This window comes from Lissotriton vulgaris, chromosome 9 (assembly GCF_964263255.1).
Source record: "Lissotriton vulgaris chromosome 9, aLisVul1.2, whole genome shotgun sequence".
NCBI lineage: Eukaryota > Metazoa > Chordata > Amphibia > Caudata > Salamandridae > Lissotriton > Lissotriton vulgaris.
In genome coordinates this window covers 1,244,367,445-1,244,395,175 of record NC_141697.1, presented here as the reverse complement: position 1 = coordinate 1,244,395,175, position 27,731 = coordinate 1,244,367,445, and the positions used below count along the sequence as shown (strand labels likewise).

General features: G+C 49.6%; 1 protein-coding gene across 1 annotated transcript in view; it reads right to left on the bottom strand.

Moving 5' to 3' along the window:
* The window catches only part of LOC147693179 (uncharacterized), a 708,628-nt gene that overhangs the window by 184,562 nt on the left and 496,335 nt on the right, over positions 1 to 27,731 (bottom strand). Inside the window, 3 exon segments of the mRNA XM_086939582.1 lie at positions 8,700 to 8,786; positions 12,049 to 12,165; positions 18,194 to 18,304. Of these exon segments, the coding sequence (XP_086795708.1) occupies positions 8,700 to 8,786; positions 12,049 to 12,165; positions 18,194 to 18,304 (315 nt within the window).

Here is a 27,731-nt window from a genome sequence, read left to right as displayed (position 1 = left end):
GGCGCACAATGTGCCATCGCAGGCCTCTTGGGCCACGGTGCAAGGGTGCCTGTGAGGTAAGCAGGATTGTTTTTGTGAAGGAAAGGGCACCTTTTTCCACAAAAACAATCCTCAGAGGCATTTTCCTCATTCCCAGTGTCTTGCAGATTGCAGCGCACTCAGACAGAGGAAACAACGAGGAGAGATGCACAGATATTTCTCCTCGTTCAGCCGCTGGTGGGAGGCGTACACTTCTGATGCATTCGCAGGTCTACAGTGTTGGTAAATCTAGGAATGCATCGAAATGCGTGGGTGGATGCGCAGACACACCCACACTCCACCCACGCAACGCCCCCACATGCAGTTTAACGTAAGGCAGCGCCGTGTGCTGCCGTGCATTACATCAGATTTACCAATCCACGCAGGGGGGCCTATAGCGGCTTGGTAAATTTGAGTCTCGGCTTTGCAACGCCCTGCACCCCCTTGCGTCTGCAAAGGGCGACTCAAAACCTTCATAGATATGGGCCTGGACCTTTAAGGTATTATGTTTTTGACTTTAAATGTTTTGGTTCTTCTAAACGCTTTACACATTTTCTCTAAGTTAGGCTTTCTGCTCAGTGCCATAGCTGCCAGACGTAGAGCCCAGGTCTAAATTTATGAGACCTTTGCTCTGACCTAACACGGTAATGCAAATGCTACTTACCAGTATGCATCTGTTCTTGGCATGTAGGGCTGCTGACATTCATATCTGTGCATAGATCGCCGCCTAGTGTTGGGTCCGGATGATTGCACATTGTTGTCCTGGAAGAGTCTTCGAAGTATCACGAGATAGGTGGCTCCTCCCCTGGACTACAGTGCGCATGGGCATCGGCTCCATCCCCAGATTGTTTTTAGCCATTGGCAGAGATGGAGTGAAGAATGTGAGTGATGACCATGCTATGAGCATATATATATATATATGAAGACTGCAGCTGCTACAGGCGCCGGGGAGGAGGGTGGGCGATATGAATGTCAGCAGCCCTACATGCCAAGAACAGATGCATACTGGTAAGTAGCATTTGCAGTTCGAGGCATGTGGGCTGCTGAATTCATATCTGTGCATAGAATACATAGCAGTCCCTCCATTAGCGGCGGCCGCCTGTGCCAGCTGCAGCAGTCTGAAAAAGCGTCTTGAGAACAGCCTGACCAACAGCTGCCTGCTGTTTGGAGTGCACGTCTACGTAGTAATGTTTAGTGAAAGTATGTGTGGTAGACCATGTGGCTGCTCTACAAATATCTTCTAAGGGAATGTTACCTAGGAAAGCCATAGAGGCCCCCAACTTCCTGGTGGAGTGGGCTCTCGGTGGGATAGTGAGAGTGCGTTTAGCTTTAGCGTAACAGATCTGAATGCATTTCACAATCCACCTAGCGATCCCAGCTTTGGAGATAGCGTTTCCCTTGTGGTGTGAGGCAAAAGCAACGAAAAGCTGCTTGGTTTTGCGGAAATCTTTTGTCCTGTCCACATAGTACATCAAGGCTCTTTTAACGTCAAGGGTGTGGAGCATCCGCTCCGCCAGTGTCTCTGGGTTTTGGAAAAACACCGGCAACTCAATTGTCTGGTTCATATGGAATTGAGACACAACCTTGGGTAAGAATTTAGGGTTAGTGCGGAGCACAACCCTGTTAGCATGTACTTGGAAGAAAGGTTCCTGGATGGTGAGCGCCTGCAACTCGCTAACCCTCCGTAGCGAAGTAATTGCTACTAAGAAAGCAACCTTCCAAGTCAGAAACTGAAGCTCACAAGAGTGCAGTGGCTCAAAGGGAGGACCCATCAGTCTTGTAAGAACCACATTGAGGTTCCATTCTGGAGCTGGTGGGGTCCTTGGTGGAATGACTCTTTTGAGTCCTTCCAGAAAAGCCTTGATAGCAGGGACCTTAAAAAGTGACAGGTGTTGCCTATTCTGGAGGTATGCTGCCATAGCAGACAGGTGAATGCGGATGGAAGAGTACGCCAAATTGCATTGATACAAGTGGAACAAGTAACCAATGATGTTTTGAATGGAAGCATCTAGCGGGTCAATATCGTGGTTAACACAGTAAATGACAAACCTCTTCCATTTAGCCGCATAACAAGCTCTAGTAGTGGGCTTTCTTGCCTCCCGAATGATGTTCATGCAATCGGGAGGAAGATTGAGGTAGCCAAACTCTAGGACTTCAGGAGCCAGATCGCCAGGTTGAGCTGTTGCGGGTCTGGGTGCTGAATGTCGCCATGGCTCTGCGTCAGAAGGCTGGGAGTGAGATGAAGCCTTTGATGCGGTACCACGGAGAGTTCCAGAAACGTGGTGTACCACGGTTGGCGAGCCCATGTTGGAGCAACCAGGATGAGAGTCATCGAGTGCTGCCTGAGCTTGCGTGCCACCAGCGGTATCAGAGGTGCTGGGGGAAAAGCGTACGCAAATCTGCCTGACCAGTTCATCCACATCGCATTGCCCTGTGATTGCGGGTGTGGGAACCTGGCGGCGAAGTTTTGGCATTTTGCGTTCTCCTTTGTGGCGAACAGGTCTATCTCTGGATGACCCCACCTTTGGAAGTACGGTTGGAGTACGGATGGATGTATCTCCCACTCGTGAATTTGATGGCTGTGCCTGCTGAGCAGGTCCGCCATCTGGTTGTCCTTGCCCGGGAGATGCTCCGCCATGAGGAAGATGTTCCTCTGAATGGCCCACTTCCACATGCTCTGAGCCAGATGAGACAGCTGCGGCGAGTGTGTGCCTCCCTGTTTCTGGATGTAGTACATGGCTGTCATGTTGTCTGTCCGGATCAACACGACCTTGTTGCACAGATGTACTTTGAACGCCTTTAAGGCCATGAAGATTGCCATCAGTTCCAACACATTGATGTGCATCTTCCTTTGCTGTAGTGTCCATAGTCCCTGCACCGTGTAGTGGAGTACATGTGCTCCCCATCCCTGGAGAGAAGCGTCCGTTGTCAGGATAATCTGCGGCACAGGCTCTTGGAATGGTCGGCCCTTGCAAAGGTTTTGTGGATTCCACCAATGCAGAGAGTTGTAAGCCCGACCGCTCACCAACACTAGGTCTGTCAGTTGCCCATGAGCCTGAGTCCACTGACGTGCCAGGCACTCCTGAAGCGGACGCATATGTAGCCTCGCGTGTGGGACAATGGAGATGCAGGAGGCCATCATGCCTATCAACTGCATGAACACCTTCGCTGGAAGCGAGTGTTGAGGTCTGAATCGTTGGATTAGCGTTTGGATACTGGCGATTCTCACTGAATTTGGCTGCGCAGTGGCTGCCAGAGTGTTTATAGTCGCGCCCAGATACTGTCGTACATGGGCGGGCTGGAGATGGGATTTCGGGTAGTTCAGAGAGAATCCCAGATCGTGCAGGAGATGAATGGTGCGGGACACGTGGTCGGCGCCCTGTTGTTCTGTTTTTGCTTGAATGAGCCAGTCGTCCAGGTAAGGATAGACGTGGACGTTCTGGCGTCGCAGATGCGCCGCCACAGTCGCCAGGCACTTCGTAAAGACCCTTGGCGCTGTGGTGACCCCGAACGGCAGAACCCTGAACTGGTAGTGCTGGTTTTGGATCGTGAATCTGAGATACTTCCTGTGAGAAGGATGCAGGGGGATATGAAAGTATGCGTCTTTTAGATCCAATGTAGCCAGGAAGTCCCCCTGTTGAAGCAGAGGGAGTACCTGCTGTAACGTGAGCATATGGAAGTGCTCCGAGAGAATATACCAGTTGAGGGGCCTGAGGTCCAGGATGGGCCTGAGGGATCCGTCCTTTTTGGGGATTAGAAAGTACAGAGAGTAAACTCCTGTACCCCTTTCCTGCAGTGGGACGAGCTCTATTGCGCCTTTTTTGCAGCATGACCTGAACTTCCTGCTGCAACAAGAGCAAGTGCTCGCCGGACATAGGACGGCTTCTTGGAGGTATGTTTGGTGGAGTGGAGGTAAGTTCCAGACAGTACCCGTACTGGATAAGAGACTTGACCCACCTGTCCGTGGTGATGGATTTCCACGCGGGCAGGAACTGCTGGAGTCTCCCCCCGACCGGTGTTGTGTGGTCGGGGGGCAGTGACAAGGCGTCACTGCTTGTTGGCGGCGGTGGACCTGGAGCTGTTGTTTCCACGTCCCCTGCCTTTGATGTTGTTGCCTCTGTAGCCACCTCTACCCTTGTTGGTGTACGAGGTTTGGGTATTGCCTTTGTAGTACTGGGTGGATTGCGATGCCTGACCCCTTGAGGTGCCTCTGGTATTGGAGCGGCGAAAGGAGCCACCCCGAAACTGCTGAGACTGAAGGGCCCCCATAGACTTAGCAGTGTCTGTATCTTTTTTCATTTTCTCAAGCGTCGCATCCACCTCAGGGCCGAACAAATGGTCAGGATTAACCGTCTGGTTCAGGATGGTTGTTTGTATATCAGGTTTAAACCCTGAAATCCTAAGCCATGCATGCCTTCTGAGCAACACACTAGTGTTGATTGCCCTGGATGCCGTATCAGCCACATCTAGCGCACATTTTATGGAAGCGTTTGTGATGAGCTTTCCCTCTTGAATTAACATCTCCCCTGCCTCCTTGTACTGGTCAGGCAAGTGCTGCAGTAGTGCCTCTAGGGTGTCATAATGAGCCCTATCGTAGCGTGCAAGTAGGGCCTGCGTGTTAGAGATGCGCCAAATGTTAGCTGCCTGTGCAGCAATACGTTTCCCTGAGGCCTCAAATATTTTCGACTCTTTGTCCGGGGGAGGAGCGTCACCAGTTGTCTGTGAGTTCGCCCTCTTGCGAGCGTTGGAAACAACCAAAGAGTCTAGTGGCAAGTGTCCCTTGATATATGTTGGATCCGAGGGCGCTGCCTTATATTTTTTATCAATGCGTGGATTGATGACACGTGCCCGAGTGGGCTCCTTGAAGACCTCCTGCGCGTGCTTGAGCACTCCCTTGAGCATTGGCAAAGTTTTGATTGACTTTTCGGCCACAGAGAAAGTGTCAAATAAAAAGTCCACATCCACAGGATCGGAGTGCAGCTCGACATCGTGGTTAGCCGCAGCTCTCTCGATTAGCGCGTTGAAGGCAGCAGAGTCCTCCGTTGGCGAAGTTTTTGCCGCAAAGAGATGCGGTTCCTGACCCTGACCCGGGTCCTCAGGGTCGCCTCCGGCCGACCAAGGTTCATGTTCCTCCTCCGGATCCGAGTACGCCGGATAGTTGTACTCGACCTCCTCCTCGTTGTCATCCCCCGCGGTAGAGCGAGTTGGGGAACGCGGCAGGTCACTTGGGGACGCCGGCGTCAGAGGCGCTGAAGTACCCGCAGAGTCCTTTTTGTTTTTTAGAGGAATGCGAAAGTGTTCCAGCACCGGCTCCGTGGTGATTTTTCTCTTGAGGAGGGACAGTTTCCCAGTATTGGCGTCGATGATGACTTCACGACGTTCTTCCTCCGCGAGTGGTTGGAGCCGAGGTTTAGACACCACCGGAGACGCTTTGGGCGTCGACACCTCTTTCGAGGGCACCCCAGCCCCCTGATTCGAAGCGAAGGCCTTCGGCGTCGACTTCGGCGGTAGGGTGAAGCGGATAGGCGCTTGTGCCTTGGACGGCTTCTGCGCGGGCTTCGACACCCCAGCTTCAGGGTCGGCAAGCACCGCGGCCTTTCGAATCCGTTGCAGGGACTTCTGGACCTTCTTCGAAAGGGCTGGAGAGGGAGTGACCGCCTCGCTTGATTTCCCTGATTTGGGAGTGGTGTCGGCGAGAGGCACCGTCTTCGGAGTCGACGCGGCACCGTCCTTGGCTCCGACGGCCGGGGCCGGGGAAGCCAGAGCTTTGGGATCGCCTTGACGCTTCTTCGAAGCCTTCTTCGGGTCGTCGACCGCGACAATCTTCGGCGCCGACGCAGCCGCGTCGGACGACTTTGCCTTCGGCACCGACCCTGATGCTTTCGGGTCGGCCATCTTGGCGGGACTGTCCATGTCGGCCATTTTGGATTTTTTAGGTTTTGACGCCTCCAGAGCCTTCTGTACGGCTTTCACTTTCGGTTTCGAAGCCGGAGCTGTTGAACCCGAAGGCTTCACTTTCGTTTTTGTAAATGTGAGTGGCACCTCCAAAATGTCCGTGGCCGGGCTCGTAGGCGGGGCTGCTGGACTAATAACATGGTCTTGGGTAAGGCCCGAAGGCGATCCCTCGACCTGGGCCGCAGGAAGGGGGTCGACCCCTGAGTCAGTCCGGGGGTGCTCCTCCTCAGAGCTATCCCCCACGGTGGCAATGGCCGTATCGTCGTCCCCTACCTCGTCGTCGGCTTCGTCAAACTCCTCGTCCCCTGCGTCGTAGGCCTCCCCCTCGGACGCAGGGCTAGAGTCCAAAACCTGCTGGACATCGTCGTCTCCGACTTCTTCCTCGAAGATGTTGTCCGGCGGGGGCGCAGACAGTTTGGCCTGGAGTCTCGCAGCCCGACGAATCTTGAGGGTCTTCTTGCACCGGAACTTCGAGCAGGCCATGCACCTGGCCTCGTCGTGGTCCGGCGACAGACAAGTGTTGCACACTGGGTGCACGTCGAGGTGCGAGTATTTCGCGTTGCAAACCGGGCACCGTTTAAACGGAGTCCGTTCCATGTCTGGAGCGTCGTGTAGGCCCGTCTGCGCCGACAGCACGCGGAAGGGCAGCGAGAGTTCGGAGCTGGAGAAAACAGTAAACCCGAACGAAAACGATACCGGCGCCAAGCCTAAAGACCTTTTGGTCTCGAGTGAAGAGAGTTAACAACTATCGGTTCCGACAGAGGGAACCGACACACATCCGAACCCAATGGCGGAAAAAAACAATCTGGGGATCGAGCCGATGCCCATGCGCACTGTAGTCCAGGGGAGGAGACACCTATCTCGTGATACTTCGAAGACTCTTCCAGGACAACAATGTGCAATCATCCGGACCCAACACTAGGCGGCGATCTATGCACAGATATGAATTCAGCAGCCCACATGCCTCGAACTGGATTTAGTACGTGTGGTGGACGCCCATCCACGTCAGTTAACAATTCACTTTCGTACAATCTTGGAATTGGACCCCCGTTATCTGTCCAGGCCAAGACCTCTTCGCCTCATGTTGGCCTTTCTCAGATCCCTTTGGTGAAACTGGCTATGCCCTGCTTCTGCCTTATCTGGTTCCTCTTTTTATTTTTCCTTTACTTTTTAGTTCTTTCCTTCAAATCTACCATTGTTCGTCTCTGCAGAATGCAGCGCATGTAGACAGAGGAAACAACGAGCAGAGATATAAAGACATGTCTCCTCGTTGTGCCTCTGGCGGGGAGGCGGCCACTTCTGACGCATTCCCAGCGTTGTAAATATGGGGACGCGTCAAAACACATGGGTGGATCTTCTCCTCTCCTAAAACAGCGCCTGCTCGTGATCCTCGCGATCTCTCTAACTCCCATACATTTATGTGCATCCCTTTCTTTCTAAGTTATTGGAACATATCTTTTCTCAACTTTTTTCTTTTTACCAGGCTAGTAACCTTCTTTCTTCTGATCAGTCTGGTTTTTATCCTGATTATTCCTTTCTGTCTAATCTACTTTCCACCTCTAACATTACTTCATGCTCGAAACATGATCAAAACCAAATCAATCTTCTCTCTTTCTCCTTTATCTTTCAGCTGCTTTCAACCTAAAGGATCACTCTATATTATCATTTTATCCCTATCTATTACATGTCTAGTACACTTCTGTCCTTAGCTTATCAATCGCTCTTTTTTCGTTCCTGGAAAGACGTATCTGCTTTCTATCCTATTCTCAAAAGTGTTTTACAAGACTTCGTACTGCTCCATCGTTTACTTTTTAAAATATCGCTTTACTTTCTAGAAAGTCTCCCTTTGGTTTAAATTTGCATTTATATGTTGATGGCTCCAAGATCTATTTTCCATTTTTCTCTTTTACTGATTCTCTTCACAAACGGATCATCGCTTGTCTTTCCGCCATTGAAAATTGTCTGTCGCTGCATTTCCTAAAATGGAACCCCGAAAAAAAACTAAGATTCCCCAAGTCCTAAGTCACCCCTCATTTAGGCAATGGCTATGTACTCTCACCAGCCCCGTAAAAGCCTCACCCCCTTTAAAGGACTTGATCTACATTCAGGAGCCTGCCTCCTAACCCTAACAAAGCGAGCACCCCACTCCTGCTGTAGCATGCTTAAGCAGCTTTCCTTTCAAAGCTAGATGTGCCCCTTAAAATGGCCTTCCTCGCTCGCAAGCCCTCCAGCTCAACAGCCCAAACTACTTAGCAAAATATGAAAAGTCTTTAGACGAGCCAGAGAATGTAAAAGCAGAAATAAACTCATACTTGTCCCCCGCACTTCAGAAAAGGAGCTCTGCTACCCAGATTCTACTCACGACAAAAACCGTAATCCATCCTCTGCGCATCAGGAACACACCATCCATCCTCATCTTCAAAAGAACTGCGGGAAAAACCTCCTGAAAAGCAAATACCTGAACACATGACCCTGGTCCATCTCACGTTACTCTGAAGATCAATCTATTTCCCCGACCAGGTCCTCGCACCTTAAATGTAAAATGCACAAAACTGCCGCACAGACATCTGGTCTCTTGAACCAGTCGTTCAAGGCATAAGTGTAAAGTGACACCAAACCTTAGCTTTTCTCACCCACTATCTGTCACCTGATTTGGATTGATAGTACCCTGAATTTATGCACAACGTGAGACAACTATGAATGCATATATAAATAAAGCTACTCACCTGAGTGACCGCGGACACTTTCCATGTCACTGTATAGGCAGTCGCTCTCTTCCTCCTCCTTTGTGCAAAATGAAGTCATCTCTTGCACTGTCATAAAAAAGATCATAAGTATATTACTACAACATATAGAAATATATGCACTACTCAATACAGGTGCATTAAATATCCAATTTCCATTTTTATAAGGTGTACCGATTAAAATACACATTTGATGGAGCGGCTGCAAGATGAAGTTGGAGCTAATAAAGCACACAAAAAAAGGCAAATACACTGATTTGTCCCATGCCAAAATGCATATAGTTTAAATTATGGATACAAATATTTTCTTTGTTAATTTGCTTTGATGAAAAAATATATATTGGTTCATTCGATCTTAATAATGGAAATTCACATGGTTTATACATATACGCACGCCCCATCAGTTAGAGGTCGCAACTACCTGCAGATTCAGCCGTCTTCCCAATGTCAATCTCAAGTAATGAAAACCTGGATATGGTCAAATCCCTACTGGAAAGCGCGGGGTTTATTGTGGGCGAGTGGAAATCCATTCTTATCCCGTTATACTCTCTATAGTAGTTTGGCTTCACAATAGACACAGTCAACATGGTTTGCTTCTTCCCTAAAGAAAATGACCAAGATGCCGAAAGAAATACCCTATGTATACAAAAAGGTGTTTTTGACGCTAAGGGAGCTAACAAGACTATTAGGCCTTTGCCTTTTTCAATTCAGGCTATTTTTCCTGGTCCTTTAAACTATCGTGCATTGCAAAGGATAAAGGCAAGGGCCCTCCGGGCAGGATTATGGTATGGAGATAGATCAGGAGGCGAAGGTGGAACTGGCTTGATGGTTAGAGACTTTACATTCCTGGAATGGCTGGGAAGCCTTTGGATGTTCACTGGACTTCATTCTGGAGTCCGATGCGAGTCTAACTGATTGGGGTGCACGCGCGGGTGTACAGGAAAGGGGTGGATTGTGGTGAAAGACAGAGAGGTCGCATCACAAACTATTTGGAATTGACAGCACGTCTTTATGTTCTCACGAGTTTCAGACATCGTTTGAAAGGCAGAGCGCTATTATTGAAAATTGACAATATTTCTGCGGTGGCCGATATAAATCAATTAGGAGAAGCAAGATTCCTGGATCTATCAGATTTAACCAATAAACTTTACTTATTTTGCATAGAACACAAAATAAGTTTGAGGGCAGAGTATTTGCCTGGAAACGTGATTGTAACTACAGACTGGAATTCAAGATATTTAAGCGATTCCCGCAATTAGAAATTAAACAAGGACTGTTTCAGGAAAGTAGTTACGTTTTCGGGTCTTCTGGAGATTAACCTTTTTGCTAGCAGACTGTTTTTTCAACTGAAGAAGTATTACAGTTGGATGCCGGATCTGCGGGCCCTAGCTTTGAACGCGTTCCTCCCGAGCTGGAAGGAAATGAACGCTTATTCGTTCCTCCCCTTAGCGATGATTCAGAGGGTCCTACAGAAAGTGAGACAAGAGAAGTGTTCTCTCTTAATTATAACTCCTTTCTGGGTCTCAAAAGCATGGTTTCTAATAATTTTGGAACTTGCTCATGAAATTCCATTTTATCTTTCTAACTTGGAGGGTCTGTTGAGAGATGTAGATTGAGACGAACATCCTCTAGTTCAGATGAGGACTTTAAACCTTCTTGCTTGGAAAGTATCAGTAGATCTTCTGACATGTAGGCCTCAGAATCTCTCAGTATACAAACCTAAGGGTGTCACTGGAGTTTGGAGGGGGAGAAGCACCGCCATAAAGCAACACTGACCCCCTCCTCCAAACCTGCAGTCACCCCTCACTCTCCAAACCTGCAGCCACCCCTCCCCTCCAAACCTGCAGTCACCCTTCCCCCTTAAAACCTGCAGTCACCCCTGCCCCTCATAACCTGTCACCCCTCTCCCTCCAAATCTGCAGTCACCCCCTCTCCCCCCGCCCCCAAAACTGCAGTCACTCCTCTCTAGTCAGTCAGAAGAAGAGCTTGATCAGTGGCAGTGAACCTTAGCTCACTCCTCCATCGTAAACCACTGACCTGACAGTCTGCCTGCTGCAGGGCCGGCAGTGACAGTCATCCTGCCTCTGACGGTCGGCATGTTGCAGGACCGGCAGTGACAGTCATCCTGCCTTAGTATTTTGTGAAGGATCCTGTCACAGGGTTTTCCTGCCTGGACTCCATTCAAGGCATGATGGGAGATCGATCGAAAGTACCTTCTGCAGGAGGAATAATCCTTTGCGTGGGGAGTCATTGATTTCTTGTCGTGTCCTGCTTTGGAGTTCATTCTTGAAAACTAAAACATTTTTTTCAACCCGCGCATCTAACATGTGGCCCGTCCCCCAAAGCTTCTCTGTCTCCCAAAGAGCTGACACCTCGGCAGCTCCTGAAGGTACAGAGCCTGCCTGGACTACCAGGGCAGTGGACGCCACCAGGGCAGTGGGCGCAGGCAGGGCAGTGGGCACTACCAGGGCAGAGGGCACCCCCAGGGCAGAGGGCACCCCCAGGGCATTGAGTGCCACCAGGGCAGTGGGCGCCACCAGGGTAGAGGGCACCCCCAGGGCATTGAGTGCCACCAGGGCAGTGGGCGCCATCAGGGCAGTGGGCGCAGGCAGGGCAGTGGGCGCCACCAGGGCAGAGGGCACCACCAGGGCAGTGGGCGCCACCAGGGCAGTGGGCACCCCCAGGGCATTGAGTGCCACCAGGGCAGTGGGCGCCACCAGGGCAGAGGGCACCCCCAGGGCATTGAGTGCCACCAGGGCAGTGGGCGCCATCAGGGCAGTGGGCGCAGGCAGGGCAGTGGGCGCCACCAGGGCAGAGGGCGCCACCAGGGCAGTGAGCGCCACCAGGGCATTGAGTGCCACCAGGGCAGGGCAGTGGGCGCAGGCAGGGCAGTGGGTGCCACCAGGGCAGTGGGCACCCCCAGGGCATTGAGTGCCACCAGGGCAGTGGGTGCCGCCATTGCAGTATGTTATGTTATGTAGCGTTTTGATAAAGCGCGACAGCTGCCCCAGCAGAGAGGCGTCCCGGCGCTTATGTTATGTTATGCCCCACTAGGGCAGTGGGTGCCACCAGGGTAGTGCAGTGGGCCCCACCAGGGCAGTGGGTGCCACCAAGGTAGGGCAGTGGGCGCCACCAGGGCAGAGGGCACCACCAGGGAAGTGGGCGCCACTAGGGCAGTGGGTGCCACCAGGACAGTGGATGCCACAGAGCCACCTGCAGTGGCCTACATAAAAACCTAAGAAAGTGCAATCTTCTGCAGAATGTATTCCCTGACGAGCGGTTGATTACTCCTGGAATACAGCATTTGGAAGTCAGAATATAGGAATCTCACCTGGAGTGGGCTCAGTGCCGCCGTCCCCAATATCCGCACCAAAACGATCAATGAAGACTGGAACAGGCTCCTCTTTTGTCGAACCCAAATCATCTTTAAGAAACTGGCACAGTGCTTCTAAAAGAGAGAATTGGCAAATGTAAAAAGTACAAGAATGCCTTCACTTAAAAAAAGGTTACAGGAGGTGGGCTTCTGTGATGCAGCTTTGTTGATGTTAGAATGCTCCAATGACAGTAACCCAGACACACTGGGATCCTTTAAAAACGCTCGACTTCATTGGTTCCTTGGCCCTTCCAATCCCATGGTTCCACCGCCCCTTCAGGAAGTGGAGGAAGCGCCAGGTTTGCAAATGCTGAACTTCCACCGGCTCGATCACCACAGACCTTTGACCTGGGGGATCACCCGCCATTGCGCCGCCGAGACATACCAACAGCGGTCAATCTGGAAACTGGAGAGGTTCATTGAGGGGATCTGCAGGAGCAGGATCTGCAGGAGTGGGATCTGCAGGAGCGGGATCTGCAGGAGCGAGATCTGTAGAGCAGGATCTGCAGGAGTGGGATCTGGAGCGGGATCTGCAGGAGCGGGATCTGGAGCGGGATCTGCAGGAGTGTGATCTGCAGGTGCGGGAGCGTGATCTGTAGGAGGGGGATCTACAGGTGCAGGAGCGGGATCTGCAAGAGTGGGATCTGCAGGAGCGGCATCTGCAGCAGGATCTGCAGGAGCGGGATCTGCAGGAGCGGGATCTGTAGAGCGGGATCTGCAGAGCGGGATCTGCAGGAGCGGGATCTGCAGGAGCGGGATCTGCAGGAGTGGGATCTGCAGGAGCGGGATCTGCAGGAGAGGGATCTGCAGGAGCAGGATCTGCAGGAGTGTGATCTGCAGGTGCGGGTGCGTGATCTGTAGGAGGGGGATCTACAGGTGCAGGAGCGGGATCTGCAAGAGTGGGATCTGCAGGAGCAGCATCTGCAGCAGGATCTGCAGGAGCGGGATCTGCAGGAGTGGGATCTGTAGAGCAGGATCTGCAGAGCGGGATCTGCAGGAGTGGGATCTGCAGGAGCGGGATCTGCAGGAGTGGGATCTGCAGGAGCGGGATCTGCAGGAGCGGGATCTGCAGGAGTGGGATCTGCAGGAGCGGGATCTGCAGGAGTGAGATCTGCAGGAGCGGGATCTGCAGGAGCGGGATCTGCCAGATCAGGATTTGGAGGATCAACAGGAGTGGGATCAGAGGGATCGGGATCTGCGGGATCGGGATCTGCGTGAGCAGGATCTGTGTGAGCAGGATCTGCAGGAGTGGGATCTGAAGCAGGATCTGCAAGAGTGGGATCTGGGGGATCAGGATGTGCAGTATCAGGATCTGCAGGAGTGAGATCTGCAGAAGCGGGATCTGTAGAGTGGGATCTGCAGGAGCGGGATCTGCAGGAGTGGGATCTGCAGGAGCGGGATCTGCCAGATCAGGATTTGCAGGATCAACAGGAGTGGGATCTGCAGGATCGGGATCTGCGTGAGCAGGATCTGTGTGAGCAGGATCTGCAGGAGCGGGATCTGAAGCAGGATCTGCAGGAGTGTGATCTGCAGAAGCAGGATCTGCTGGATCTACAGGAGCATGTATCCATTGAAAGTGACATTTAGTGCCAGCTGAAACCTAGTTCAGACTAGGAAAGAGGATAAGGCTGGGTAGTTCTCTTTGAGGGATACACTTTCCATTATGCAAATTCACTTTGGCTAGGAAGGGAGTTATGCTTATATTTTTGAATACGCCCTTTGGCAAGGACTTAAATTAAAATCTGATAATTAAAGATTATGAAAGTTAATGGTGAGAGGCACCCTGTTTAAAATGTTTTATTGACTGCATAGAGGCTTTTGTAATGCTTTCATTGGTTTTATGATTTTTCATGAGAACTCCCTATTTGATGAGCTTCTTGTTAAAGTGCAAATCTTTTTAGTTTGTTTATATTTGACAATTGTACTTTACCGATCATTACTGCTAAGGAAGATGCGAGTCTTGGTGGGTGAGAGAGTGTTATAAGGTTTCCACCTTGCTGTAACTTCTGAATCCTGGGGCTGTTTGGTGTTGAGGGGTTCCTTGCTGTTTATCTAGAAGAGCCCCTCAGATTCAGACATGGTGGCACCTGCTGCATGAATACAGAAATCTGTAACTTTCACACACGCTACAGCCATTCTCTGTTGCTATTTGTCCGACACTCGATTCGATTCAATACGCTTTATTCGGTTCAGATAAAACAACCATAAAAGCACATTTAAAACAATGTTAAAAAACCAGTACAATTCATTAAATTAATGGAATACGGTCATAATAATACAACTTAAAACAGCATACTTTTCCTTGCATTAATTGATCTCAGAATGAAAGTTGCAGTATAAAAACAAATATCAGGCTCTCGCATTGTAAACAACAAGCTCATAGCAGCGTCCGTAGTTAATGTACAATATTTTTTAAACAAGGGTTTTAGAAAAGCAATACGGAGGTTCAGATGCAAATCACATATAAGGAGAAAGTGCAATGTGCTTTGTTTGGTACGTCCATCACAAGGCGAGGGGAAACAGGATACTTTTTTACACAAGGAAATGCTACCAAGTGATGGACGAGGCCTAATCTCATTCTTGTAAGGGCAAACCGGTGCGACATTCTAGTTACCTGGCTCAAATAGGTTTGGAATCCCTCAGTTTCTAGGTGTGAGTAATAGAAACTGGCAAGTTGTTAACTGCTCTATGCTTTTTTGACGTGCATACTTTCTCTCCCTCAGAAAAGTATTTTTCACTTCTATTTTAGGCAGTTCTATTATTCCGTTGAGGTTTTCCTGAATGTTTATTTTAAATAAATCCTTAACAGTTTGTACTAAATAATTAAGCCATGGGATCTTGAGGCAATTATCTAGTTGGAGACAGTCTTTAATAATCATTCTATTGAATGTGGTCTCCTCCTTCCGCCATATTGATCTCCAGATCAATATTGGTCTGAGCCCAATGAGGTCCGTCAGATAATTAATCTCCACTTCACTGTGTATTAATTCAGTGGACGCCGAAGTGAGTAAACAGAGCAGCTTTTTAAGAAACATGTTTTCCTCTGTTTGCAAATCACCATAATAATGTTGGCCCCATACCCCCGCACCGTAAAGTGCGATAGAGGTACATCTCGATTGGTAAATGTGCATCATATCTTTAATGCGACGGTCACCTTATTTTGCGGCAAACCTAAAAACCCCATGTACACTTTTTACCATTTTTGCCCGGACGTTTATCATCTCTTGCGATCATTTACCATTGCCAGAGAAAGTTATCAGTAGGTAACAGAACTTATCCACAGTTTGTATTTTATGCCCTTCTACAAAAAAGGATTTAGTTCTCCCGGGCCTCGAGCCACAGACCATAGTATAGGTTTTAGTCTTATTGATCTGCAACTTCCTTACCCTTGATAAAATCAACCAAGTTATCTATTAACCTCTGTAGGTCTATAGGAGTTCTAGATAAAAGTACTGCATCATCTGCGTAAAGCAGAACCGGCACATCCAGACCCTCCGCCTGAGTTGCATCCGACTTTACAAGTTTAAGTGCTGCGTCAACTTCATTTATAAAAAGTGTAAAAAGCAAAGGAGCAAGGACGCAGCCTTGCCGGATGCCTGATTTAACCTTAAATTTAGGGGTACACTCACCCCTTTGGCCATACCGCACGGATGTTAATAGTTTTTCATAAAGCCATGCCAAAAAGAAAATAATAGACTCTGCGGTTCCAAGACCTAGAAGAATCGGCCAAAGTATGGCGTGGTCCACTAAACCAAATGCGCTGCTGAGGTCAGCGAAACACAGGAAAAGGGACCCTTGATTAGCACGTGTGTATTTTCCAATTAATAATTCCAGGTTAATGCACTGTTCAAGGGTTCCCGCCCTTTCCTAAAACCATATTGGGTCTGTGTTAAAATCCCGTTGTCCTTAGCCCACTCCTCTAATCTGACAAGTAGGACCCTATTCATAACTTTGATAGACGAATCTAGAAGGGAAATCAGACGATAGTTTTTGGCTTCAGATTTATCCCCCTTCTTAAAGATTGGAATAATAATAGATATGCCCCATGTAGAAGGAGCTCCTTCCATTACAGCGGCGTTAAAAACTCTATTTATTATGGGACCCCAGAGAGCAGGTATGGCTTTATAAACATCTATTGGAACGCCATCCGGGCCCGGGGCTTTCCCTCCCTTACTGCTATTAATTCCTTGTTCTACCTCTGCTAATGTGATATTTAGAGGTATTATCGGCCAAATACTTGGCTCCCTAGAATCCATTAAAGTTACATTTCCTGGGTTAAAAATACTAGAGAAATGCACAACCCATGCCTCACTACTGACATAGGATGTCAATTCATGGACTTCCTCGTTTTTTATTTAAGAAAGGTGAATTGACTGTTTCCGAAAACAGCTGACTGTTAGATGTGTCTGCAGCCAGAGTTAACTTATCCCAGGCCTCCTGTCGGAGCTCTCTCTTTCTCTGTTTTAATTGTAATTTATAAGCCAGTCTTAGATTCTTTACAAGCACCCTATCCCTGCTCCTACTAGACAGTGCTTGTTTTAGCTGATTCAATGAGAGGGTGCAGGCATGATTAAACCATCTTCTGTTCCGGGTAAGTTTCTTATTCGATGTCGTAGTCAGAATACTATTAATAATTCCATTAATTTTACAAAACTTCGTTAAAATCTCGCCTGGTTCGACACTAACATCCAAATTCTCAGAGATCTCATTATAACACGCGGAGACAATATTTTTTAACAACTTATCTGGGTTGACCCCTTTCCATTTTATTCTGGCGCCATTTGGTCTACACGGGGCTATATTGCCTATTGTAGTTTGTGTTACTGGAAGACTATTCCCCATAAGGCTAATGGCATGAAAATGCAGTTATGATCACTAAGTAGAAGTTCTTCGATCCATGGTGTGGTGCAAAAAGGGACAATATTTGCCGAAACCAATACATGATCAATAATGGTATTAGCATTTCTACCTTCAAAAGTTGGGATCACTTTCCCATAACCATCTCTTGCGCACTGCATTGTACCCAGGTCAAATTTAGCCAGAAATGTGTCTAATATATCTCCATAAGGGCTGTGTGCGAAGTGCACGCAGTCATCTCCTGTATCATTCCTAAACCCACAGACCTTAGTCGAGGACAAAGGGCTTATTTGCGTGTTAAAGTCTCCCACCCAAATTATATCAAAAATGACATCTTCTTCATTACCCAATTTATCGATTGCATTCTCCAGTTCTGTAACTACCTTGTAGCGAGTACAATCAAACAAATCATTATAGAAGCTAATTAACAAAACATCCCGGCCATTTTTTTGGTGTAGCCAGAGTACCTGTGAATGACATCCAACATTTATAGACATTTTAACTTCAATAGCCAGATTATTTGACATAAGTATTAGCAGCCCCCCCCCCCCGGGCTCTGCCAGCTATAGAGCGCAAAGCAGGTAAGTTATAGGAGACAAACCCATCGAAATTAACATGGTCTATGCACCAGGTTTCCTGGAGACATATAATGTCGTGTTTGTTGAGAAAATCCATCCATCCTAACATATCTTGTCCTACACTCAGTCTCCGCCCTCGTTTCCTGATTTTGGAAACCACTCCTGACCTGTATGATTATTATCCAGTGAGTTTATGTTTAACTAGAATGAAAGGCCCTCAGTGAAACTGTAAGCTTTTGAGACCTTTGTTTTAAACCTATTTTGCCGTTTTGTTCTCTTTTTACCTTAATTCTGTCTTTTTCCAACATTCTTCATGTGGTATAGAATTACAATATGAAAGTTTTAATATTGACCTGTAACAATATTGACTGTACAACGCAGACCACCACAATGGGCTTTTTATGCGCAATGTGACGTTTGGCCAGAAAACCCCATAAAAACCCGCTCACTATTAAATTATGAATCCAGATTCGGGAATAAGCTACAGAGCTGGTTTTGATGGGTCATTTTCCACTGATTTCCGCATTCTGGGCCCATCATCGGGCGGGCACTCTTCTGCGCTTGCAGGAGGTGGTAAACTGCAGTTGGCGGGGGATGCTTCTGAGCAGGGCTTAAAGCACTCTGGAAGGTACATGTGTCAATTCACTGTTAATTGATGTTTGACTTACTTGGTGGCTGATACATCTTGTGGTTGGTCTCGCAGTCCTGAACCTCCAGGCAGCACAGCTCATCCTTGTCTTTCGCTCTTAATGAACCGACAGTGGTGGCGATGAGGGGACCTGATATCAAAAGTAAACAGAGAAATTCATGCCCATACTTCCTTATATAATATGTCAACTATCAGGATTTTACCATTTGACACAATTGAGATGATGGAGCTGAACTGAGCTGCATCTCCACTGGACCACACTCAAAGCACCAGGGCATGTGGCGTAGTCGCTTGAGCTGCCAACATGGGGCGCCTGGGGACCCCGGCGGAAACCCTTGCCTCGGTGCTTCACGCTATACTGGGTCTGTCTGGACACATCATTTCCTCGCCCGTGCCTGAAGATGTGAATTGTAATGCTACAGTGCCCTGTGCTGAAACAGCAGCCTGGGGCTATTGATGCTCATTACTGCCTGGGGACCCTGCTGTATACACTGCCTGGGGGCAACTGGTGGGGCATTGGTGAGTTTACTGATTAAAGCTGCTGATTTATGTACTGTCTGAGGCAGCCTGTGTTATCACTGTCTGAGGAACCCTGTGTTATCACTGTCTGAGGCACCTGTGTTACCACTGTCTGAGGTACCCTGTGTTACCACTGTCTGAGGTACCCTGTGTTATCCCTGTATGAGGTACCCTGTGTTACCACTGTCTGAGGAACCCTGTGTTACCCCTGTATGAGGTACCCTGTGTTATCACTGTCTGAGGCACCCTGTGTTACCACTGTCTGAGGTACCCTGTGTTACCACTGTCTGAGGAACCATGTGTTACCCCTGTCTGAGGTACCCTGTGTTACCACTGTCTGAGGCACCCAGTGTTACCCCTGTCTGAGGTACCCTGTGTTACCGCTGTCTGAGGCAGCCTGTGTTATCACTGTCTGAAAACGCCTGTGTTATCACCGTCTGAGGCATCCTGTGTTACCCCTGTCTGAGGCATCCTGTGTTACCCCTGTCTGAGGCAGCCTGTGTTATCACTGTCTGAGGCACCCTGTGTTACCCCTGTCTGAGGTACCCTGTGTTACCACTGTCTGAGGCAGCCTGTGTGATCACTGTCTGAGGCAGCCTGTGTTATCACCGTCTGAGGCAGCCTGTGTTACCCCTGTCTGAGGCACCCAGTGTTACCCCTGTCTGAGGTACCCTGTGTTATCACCGTCTGAGGCAGCCTGTATTATCCCTTTCTGAGGCACCCTGTGTTACCCCTGTCTGAGGCACCCTGTGATATCACTGTCTGAGGCAGCCTGTGTTATCGCTGTCTGAGGCACCCTGTGTTATCACTGTCTATGGCACCCTGTGTTATCACCGTCTAAGGCACCCTGTGTTACCCCTGTCTGAGGTACCCTGTGTTACCCCTGTCTGAGGTACCCTGTGTTACCACTGTCTGAGGCAGCCTGTGTTATCACTGTATGACGCAGCCTGTGTTACCCCTGTCTGAGGCATCCTGTGTTACCCCTGTCTGAGGTACCCTGTGTTACCCCTGTCTGAGGCACCCTGTGTTACCCCTGTCTGAGGCAGCCTGTGTTACCACTGTCTGAGGCACCCTGTGTTATCACCGTCTGAGGCCCCCTGTGTTACCACTGTCTGACGCAGCCTGTGTTATCCGTGTCTGAGGCAGCCTGTGTTATCCCTGTCTGAGGCACCCTGTGTTATCCCTGTCTGAGGCATCCTGTGTTATCACCGTCTGGGATCACTGGTGTATGTACTGTCTTGGGTCACTGATGTTCTATAGGGTCTAGTGGGATGGATGCATTACATGTCTGGGGTCATGGAGGCATTTTGCTGTCAACGGACATGGATTCATCTTGTGTCTCTGGCAATCAATGCTCATTATGCTGGGACCACTGGTGCTCATATGCCGGGACCACTGGTGCTCATATGCCGGGACCACTGGTGCTCATTATGCTGGTACCACTGGTGCTCATATGCCGGGACCACTGGTGCTCATTATGCTGGGACCACTGGTGCTCATATGCCGGGACCACTGGTGCTCATTATGCTGGGACCACGGGTGCTCATTATGCTGGGACCACTGGTGCTCATTATGCTGGGACTACTGGTGCTCATTATGCTGGGACCACTGGTGCTCATATGCCGGGACCACTGGTGCTCATATGCCGGGACCACTGGTGCTCATATGCCGGGACCACTGGTGCTCATTATGCTGGGACCACTGGTGCTCATATGCCGGGACCACTGGTGCTCATTATGCTGGGACCACTGGTGCTCATATGCCGGGACCACTGGTGCTCATTATGCCGGGACCACGGGTGCTCATTATGCTGGGACCACTGGTGCTCATTATGCTGGGACTACTGGTGCTCATTATGCTGGGACTACTGGTGCTCATTATGCTGGGACCACTGGTGCTCATATGCTGGGACCACTGGTGCTCATTATGCTGGGACCACTGGTGCTCATATGCCGGGACCACTGGTGCTCATTATGCTGGGACCACTGGTGCTCATTATGCTGGGACCACTGGTGCTCATATGCCGGGACCACTGGTGCTCATTATGCTGGGACCACTGGTGCTCATTATGCTGGGACCACGGGTGCTCATATGCCGGGCCCACTGGTGCTCATTACGCTGGGACCACTGGTGCTCATTATTCTGGGGCCATTGGTGCTCATTATGCTGGGACCACTTGTGCTCCTTATGCTGGGACCACTGGTGCTCATTATACTGGGACCACTGGTGCTCATATGCCGGGACCACTGGTGCTCATTATGCTGGGACCACTGGTGCTCATATGCCGGGACCACTGGTGCTCATTATGCTGGGGCCACTGATACTCATTATGCTGGGGCCACTGGTACTCATTATGCTGGGGCCACTGGTGCTCATTATGCTGGGACTACTGATGCGCATTATGCTGGGACCACTGGTGCTCATTATGCTGGGGCCACTGGTGCTCATTATGCTGGGGCCACTGGTGCTCATTATGCTGGGACCATTGATGCACATTATGCTGGGACCACTGATGTGCATTATGCCGGGACCACTGGTGCTCATTATGCCGGGACCACTGGTGCTCATTATGCTGGGGCCACTGGTGCTCATTATGCTGGACCATTGATGCACATTATGCTGGGACCACTGATGTGCATTATGCCGGGACCACTGGTGCTCATTATGCCGGGACCACTGGTGCTCATTATACCGGGACCACTGATGCTCATTATACTGGGACCACTGGTGCTCATTATACCGGGATCACTGATGCTCATTATACTGGGACCACTGGTGCTCATTATGCGGGACCACTGGTGCTCATTATACTGGGACCACTGGTGCGCATTTATTTTATGAATGATCTGTCTCCCCATGATGATTTCTTTGTGCGTGGAATGGTTAAGCAACGTGCAGAAGAAGGGCGGAGGGTTCTGGTGGAAATATACAGGCAGAGTGCCTTTTTCAAGAACTCTGGTCCAGAGTTGTTGATTGCTTCATATGTTATACATAAAGCCTTGAATTTGGTTCGGCTTCTGATTGGTAGCCAGTGTAGTTGGCGAATGACTGGAGAGATTGATTTAAATTTAGGCGTGCCAGAAAGCATTCTTGCTGCTGAATTCTGAACTAATTGCAGCTTATTTAAAACTCTCTCCTGAGCGTTCAGAAAGAGGCCATTACAATAGTTGATCTTCGCCATAACCATCGTGCACATGAGAGTCTTTCCTGAACTAGGGGGAAGGAAAGGGAGAAGCTTCCTGATCATTCTAAGAATATTAAAGGATGAAGATACAACTGCATTCGCATGGTGAATGAACGAGAGCTTGTCGTCAAACATAACCTCAAGATTCCCGACCTTAGTGACTGGTTGAGGCGGAGGTCCCAGATCGGTTGGCCACCACACAGAGGACCAACCAGGGGTTAAACTGCCAAAAGTAATTACCTCCGTTTTATCGGAGTTTAACTTTAGGCAGTTACGTGCCATCCAGGAGCTGATGGCTAGCTTTCCCACCTGAAAGCTTGCCGCCACTTGTATTCCATCGTTATGTACCGCCAACACCAATTAGGTGTCGTCGGTGTATGAGGTTATTCTCATCCCGAGATCTTTAATGATCCTGGCCAGGTCCGACACGTAGATATTAAATAAGGTCGGACTGATGGAGGATTCTTGTGGCACCCCACAGGGGAGAGAAAACATTGGAGAATAGGATTCACCAAGTTTGACTGATTGAGTGCGATTGGCGAGAAAGGAGGTTAATAGCATTTTGGCCTTCTTTCTAATGCCCATGGCCGAGACACGGTTGATTAGAATGGAATGATCGACCGTGTCGAATGCTACGGAAAAATCCAGTAGAATGAGGACCGCCACATCACCTTGATCTAATATCATCCTAATCTCATCAGAAGCCTTGATCAGGGCTGTCTCTGTCCCATGGCCCTTCCTTAAACCCAAATTGAGTGGTATCCAACATTTTATTGTGATCAATGAATTGAGATAATAGGATATTAATTATTATTTCAATAATCTTTCATGGGATAGGCAGGCATGCAACAGGCCTATAGTTTTTGGGTTCTGTGTTATGTTATGTTATGGGTGGTTTTGTAGCGCGCTTAATTACTCCGGAGTATCCTGGCGCGCAAGAGACAGATAGGCATCAGAAGAATGAGAGAAGCTAGACCGTGATGTTAAAGAGGTGGGTTTTGAGTGCTTACTTAAAGAGGTTGAAATTCTGAGTGGCGCGAAGCGCCAGAGGGAGGGTGTTCCAAGCAACAGCCGCCTTTACAGCAATGGAGTGTCCACCAAGGTGTGTGCGTATGAAGCGGGGGAAAACCAACAGGTGTTGGGAAGCTGACCTGAGAGGACGGTTAGGTGAGTACCGGGAGAAAAGTTTCCGCAGATAGAAAGGTCCCAGATCATGGATGGCTCTATGGACGAAAGTAAGGGATTTAAACAGAAACCGTTGGGCAACGGGGAGCCAATGCAGGTCGTGCAGGTGTTGACGGACACTGGACTTCCGTGAGATGTTAAAAAGAAGTCTGGCCAATGCGTTTTGTATAATCTGAAGACGTTTGGTTAGGTAGGCCGGAATACCAATGAACAGAGCATTCGCGTAATCGAGGCGGGAAAGAATGAGTGCCCTTGCCACTGTTTCTTTGGCCGTCCTCGGAAGTAAAGGAAAAAATCTCCGAAGAGCTTTGAGAGTTCCGAAGCAGCCGCAAGTACGTTTTTTTATGTGCTCATCGAATTTTAGGTTTTCCCCAAACCAAACCCCTAGATTCATTGCAGGTTTGCCATCGGAATTAGGGGGTGGTAAATCCGACGGCCACAGGGATTCTCTAAAGTTAGGGGGAAACTGCCCATAGAGTAAGATTTCCGATTTGTCTTCGTTGCATTTTAGCTGGGCAAGGGCAAGCCAGTTGAAGACTGAGGAAAGACAGGCCTGGACCGATGAGGCGTCCAGATCTGTGCCAGGCCAAGTGAATAGCAACTGCGTGTCATCTGCATAGACTATTATTTTAGTGCCCAATCCCTCAGCCAGAGAGGGTCAAGTATATATTAAATAGCAGAGGACTTAAAGTGGACCTCTGCGGCACCCGGGTCAAAAGGAGTTTAGCCGAGGAAGAATAGATGGGTAGCCACACCTGCTGCGTACGATTATTCAAAAATGAAGTCAACCATTTTAAAGCAGAACCAGTGATGCCAATGGCTGTCAACCGAGTAAGCAGAAGCTGATGGGGTACTGTATCAAAAGCGTGGGATCCAAGCATTAAGCTGAGACCACTGATGCACATTATTCCGGGACCACTGATGCGCAGTATTCTGGGACCTCTGGTGCTCATTATACCGGGATCACTGGTGCGCATTATGAGAGGACCACTGATGCGTATTATGCTGGGACCACTAGTGCTCATTATCCTGGGACCACTGATGCACATTATGCTGGACCACTGATGCGCATTATGCTGGGGCCACTGGTGCTCATTATGCTGGGGCCACTGGTGCTCATTATGCTGGGACCACTGGTGCTCATTATGCTGGGACCACTGGTGCTCATTATGCTGGGACCACTGGTGCGCATTATGCTGGGACCACTAGTGCTCATTATGCTGGGACCACTGGTGTGCATTATGCTGGGACCACTGATGCGCATTATGCTGGGGCCACTGGTGCTCATTATGCTGGGGCCACTGGTGCTCATTATGCTGGGGCCACTGGTGCTCATTATGCTGGGGCCACTGGTGCGCATTATGCTGGGATCACTGGTGCGCATTATGCTGGGATCACTGGTGCGCATTATGCTGGGACCACTAGTGCGCATTATGCTGGGACCACTGATGCGCATTATTCTGGGACCACTGGTGCGGATTATGCTGGGACCACTGATGCGCATTATGCAGAGACAACTGATGCGCATTATGCTGGGACCACTGATGCGCATTATTCTGGGACCACTGGTGTTCATTATGCTGGGACCACTAGTGCTCATTATGCTGGGACCACTGGTGTGCATTATGCTGGGACATCTGATGCGCATTATGCTGGGACCACTGGTGCTCATTATGCTGGGAACACTAGTGTTCATTATGCTGGGACCACTGATGCACATTATGCTGGGACCACTGTTGCGCATTATGCTGGGACCACTGATGTGCATTATTCTGGGACCACTGGTGCGGATTATGCTGGGACCACTGATGCGCATTATGCAGAGACAACTGATGCGCATTATGCTGGGAAAACTAATGCACATTATTCTGGGACCACTGGTGCTCATTATGCTGGGACCACTTGTGCTCATTATGCTGGGACCACTGGTGAGCATTATGCTGGGACCACTGATGTGCATTATGCTGGGCCCACTGATGTGCATTATTCTGGGACCACTGGTGCGGATTATGCTGAGACCACTGGTGCGGATTATGCTGAGACCACTGATGCGCATTATGCTGGGACCACTGATGCACATTATTCTGGGACCACTGGTGCCGATTATGCTGAGACCACTGATGCGTATTATGCTGGGACCACTGATGCGCATTATGCTGGGACCACTGATGCGCATTATGCTGGGACCACTGATGCACATTATGGTGGGACCACTAGTGCGGATTATGCTGGGACCACTGATGCTGATTATACTGAGACCACTGATGCACATTATTCTGGGACCACTGATGCGCATTATTCTGGGACCACTGGTGCTCATTATACCGGGATCACTGGTGCGCATTATGCCAGGACCACTGATGCGCATTATGCTGGGACCACTGGAGCTCATTATGCTGAGACCACTAGTGCTCATTATGCTGGGACCACTGGTGTGCATTATGCTGGGACCACTGATGCGCATTATGCTGGGACCACTGATGCGCATTATGCTGGGACCACTGATGCGCATTATTCTGGGACCACTGGTACGGATTATGCTGGGACCACTGATGCGCATTATGCAGGGACCACTGATGCGCATTATGCTGGGACCACTGATGCGCATTATGCTGGGAGAACTGATGCGCATTATGCAGAGACAACTGATGAGCATTATGCTGGGACCACTGATGCGCATTATTCTGGGACCACTGGTGCTCATTATGCTGGGACCACTAGTGCTTATTATGCGGGGACCACTGGTGTGCATTATGCTGGGACCACTGATGCGCATTATGCAGGGACCACTGATGCGCATTATGCTGGGACCACTGATGCGCATTATTCTGGGACCACTGGTGCGGATTATGCTGAGACCACTGATGCGTATTATGCTGGGACCACTGATGCGCATTATGCTGGGACCACTGATGCACATTATGCTAGGACCACTGGTGCACATTATGCTAGGACCACTGGTGCGGATTATGCTGGGATCACTGATGCGGATTATGCTGAGACCACTGATGCACATTATTCTGGGACCATTGATGCTCATTATACCGGGACCACTGATGCGCATTATTCTGGGACCACTGGTGCTAATTATACCGGGATCACTGGTGCGCATTATGTCAGGACCACTGATGCGCATTATGCTGGGACCACTGGTGCTCATTATGCTGGGACCACTGGTGCTCATTATGCTGAGACCACTGGTGTTCATTATGCTGGGACCAATGATGCGCATTATGCTGGGACCACTGATGCGCATTATGCTGGGACCACTGATGCGCATTATGCTGGGACCACTGTTGCGCATTATTCTGGGACCACTGGTGCGGATTATGCTGGGACCACTGATGCGCATTATGCAGAGACAACTGATGCGCATTATGCTGGGACCACTGATGCGCATTATTCTGGGACCACTGGTGCTCATTATGCTGGGACCACTAGTGCTCATTATGCGGGGACCACTGGTGTGCATTATGCTGGGACCACTGATGCGCATTATGCAGGGACCACTGATGCGCATTATGCTGGGACCACTGATGCGCATTATTCTGGGACCACTGGTGCGGATTATGCTGAGACCACTGATGAGCATTATGCTGGGACCACAGATGCGCATTATTCTGGGACCACTGGTGCTGATTATGCTGAGACCACGGATGCGTATTATGCTGGGACCACTGATGCACATTATGCTGGGACCACTGGTGCGGATTATGCAGGGACCACTGATGCTGATTATGCTGAGACCACTGATGCACATTATTCTGGGACCATTGATGCTCATTATACCGGGACCACTGATGCGCATTATTCTGGGACCACTGGTGCTAATTATACCGGGATCACTGGTGCGCATTATGCCAGGACCACTGATGCGCATTATGCTGGGACCACTGGTGCTCATTATGCTGAGACCACTAGTGCTCATTATGCTGGGACCACTGGTGTGCATTATGCTGGGACCACTGATGCGCATTATGCTGGGACCACTGATGCGCATTATGCTGGGACCACTGATGCGCATTATTCTGGGACCACTGGTACGGATTATGCTGGGACCACTGATGCGCATTATGCAGGGACCACTGATGCGCATTATGCAGGGACCCATGATGCACATTATTCTGGGACCACTGGTGCTCATTATGCTGGGACCACTGATGCGCATTATGCTGGGACCACTGATGCGAATTATGCTGGGACCACTGATGCGCATTATTCTGGGACCACTTGTGCGGATTATGCTGGGAACACTGACGCGCATTATGCTGGGACCACTGATGCGCATTATTCTGGGACCACTGGGGCTGATTATGCTGAGACCACTGATGCGCATTATGCTGGGACCACTGATGCGCATTATGCTGGGACCACTGATGCACATTATGCTGGGACCACTGGTGCGGATTATGCTGAGACCACTGATGCTGATTATGCTGAGACCACTGATGCGCATTATGCTGGGACCACTGGTGCTCATTATGCTGGGACCATTGGTGCGCATTATGCTGGGACCACTGGCGCTCATTATGCTGGGACCATTGGTGCGCATTATGCTGCGACCACTGGCGCTCATTATGCTGGGACCACTGGTGCATATTATGCTGGGACCACTGGTGCATATTATGCTGGGACCACTGATGCGCATTATCCTGGGACCATTGGTGCT